The sequence below is a fragment of the Anopheles cruzii genome, unplaced genomic scaffold, assembly GCF_943734635.1.
Source record: "Anopheles cruzii unplaced genomic scaffold, idAnoCruzAS_RS32_06 scaffold03131_ctg1, whole genome shotgun sequence".
Classification (NCBI taxonomy): Eukaryota; Metazoa; Arthropoda; class Insecta; order Diptera; family Culicidae; genus Anopheles; species Anopheles cruzii.
Window position 1 is genome coordinate 1 of NW_026456716.1, and position 2,428 is coordinate 2,428.

Below are 2,428 nucleotides of genomic sequence, written 5' to 3' on the forward strand. Positions count from 1 at the left end.
TGGTGTTTTCTTTTTTGTTAATGTGTCGCATTTTTGTAATAAAAGATTTACTATTTACCACACTAGCAACGTACTGCGTCTTCTTTAAACCTTATTAAGTTCACTAGTTGTTGTAAAAGTGAGTGCCCCATTCGCGCTTCCTCGACATCTAAAAATGCCGGCTCGCGGTCCGCTGCCAACATATAGTGATCAAATAAATAACCTACAAATATAAAATTAGCCCCTCTCGTAATATTGGCTAAATATATCAGGCTGGGGAAAAAGTAATCCATTATTTTCTCGGTAGATGACTTTAGTGATCGATATCTCGTGAAGTATCGATCGTACAGTTTTAAATTTAGGCTCGTTTTAAAGCTGATACTTCACACTTGAAAAGATGCTTTCACTGTTTATTGTTTGTTCCATTCGTTTGTGAGTTATAAGGTGTAAACAATGGAAGTAACCAAAGAAAAAATTGGGTATATTTTACAATTTTTGTCCGGTAAAGATGAAAATTGAAGCTAGGCCGCTGAAATTTTGCATGGTGTTCATGGTGCCGATGCTCTAACAGCTAGCTACGTTAAATTTTGGCTTCGTTGACCCTATTCAGTTTTATTTTATGTTAAAGCTTGGCCAGATACGTCATCGAAAATGTCGATAAAATCACAGAAATAAACAAAGTTGATCGGCATGTTAGTAGTCAGAGCATCGAGCAGGAGCTAAAGATCAATCATCGACCAGCTTAAAGCCATTTGCGCAAAGCTGGATTCACAAAGAAGCCTTATTTTTGAGCGCCACCCTATTTACATCAAAAAACATGATGGCTAAAATTTCCATCGACGAAGTTTTGGCTAAACGGAATGAAAACGAACCATTTCTTAAACGGATAGGTACTGGGGATGAGAAATGGAATACATACGACTATACTGTGTGAAAATAATCATCGTCTAAGCGTGGTGAAGCATCTTAACCGGTGGTAAAACCAGGACTTACGGTCAATAAGGTTCTACTGGGTTTATGGTGGGACTTGAGAGGAATCGTGTACTATGAGTTGCTTTCGTGTGGCCAAACACAAAATTCAGATCTCTACTATCAATAACTCCACCGTTCAAAGCTAGCAATTGCCCAGAAACGACCAGAATCGGCCAACGGAAGAGGTTTTGTGTTCCATTATGAAAACGAAATGTCACGCACGTCTTTAGTGACTCACCAAAAAGTCCGAGATTTTGTTTGGGATATTTTAATGCATCCACCGTATAGTCCGGACTATGCCCTAAGCGATTGACACCTTTTTCGCGCATTAAAAAATTTCCTGTGTGATGAAAAACTGAGATCAAAAAAGGGTTGTAAAAATGGATTGCTCCAGTTTTTCGTCAATAACGACTAAGCCTTTTACAAAAGAGGCAATACCAGCCTACCTTTGAAAAGACAACAAATTTTCCAACAAAACGGTACATATTTGACGTAAATCGGACCATCGGAAGTATCTTAAAAAATGTTTTGAATTTCACCCAAAAATAATGGATTTCTTTTTCCCCAACCTTATATATAGAAGATATAGAAGAAGAAGATTAGACGAACCTAGGCTGCGTACACGCTTCGAACTTAGGCTGCGTACACACTTCGAACTTAGGCTGCGTACACACTTCGATTTTAGGCTGCGCTACAGGAGGTCTACAGCTCTAACAACGATGCATATCTTAGTAGACATTCATTAGCATTTCATGCTTGCATCAGTAGACATTGCATTTCATTAGGCTGCTGCTGCGGTTTGATTTTGCTCTTGTCCGAAAGACGTTCCGTTCCAAGATAAGGCCAAAAACATGGCTAATGGTAGTTATGTTCGCTACACACCCTGTCACTGCCCGGAGGGAGATCACCTTCGGCAGCAATCCGATGGGTTGTCCAGCAAACAGAAGCGCTACAAATCCACTCGAAGGATCGACTACTTGGCTCGTCCACGATATGTTCACGCTAAGTTTTCTCGCCACGCGGTGGTTCCTCGCAGGCAAGAGACCGAAATTGTGCGCTCGTATAAAGAACCGTATGCATCGCGACGCATCCAGCAATTGGCTTTACCACGGGTCCGGAATCTATTTGCCGTTCACGAGGAATACCAACACTTGTTAGCGCCAAAGCGCCAGGAACAGTTGAAGAAAAAGATAAAGCAAAGTTCCACCACCATTTACTCTCAGCTGGCGGGCGTGGAGCTTCCGAAAATTAATGGTCCAAAAGGCATGTCGCCGGATGAATGGCAAAGACATAAGGATTGGTTGGAATTGCGTGATTACCAAGTTCTTTCTTCGTTATCTTTTTCAGATTTGAAAAAGATTCCTTTCGTCAAACCAGCCGCCCTGAAGGCAACCGCATCGGAGCGTACAATCAAGCTTGCCGAACCCATCGAACGACGACGGCGAGCGAAAGGAAAACAAGTGGAGGAAACACGCAT

At 41.6% G+C, this 2,428-nt stretch overlaps 1 protein-coding gene across 1 annotated transcript; it reads left to right on the forward strand.

Moving 5' to 3' along the window:
* Window positions 1-1,802: 1,802 nt before the first annotated feature.
* On the forward strand, window positions 1,803-2,423 carry LOC128276936 (uncharacterized; the record flags this gene model as incomplete). Its single annotated transcript, XM_053015396.1, has 1 exon — window positions 1,803-2,423. A coding segment is annotated over exon 1 (621 nt), but the record flags the coding sequence as incomplete, so codon positions are not given.
* Window positions 2,424-2,428: the final 5 nt, after the last annotated feature.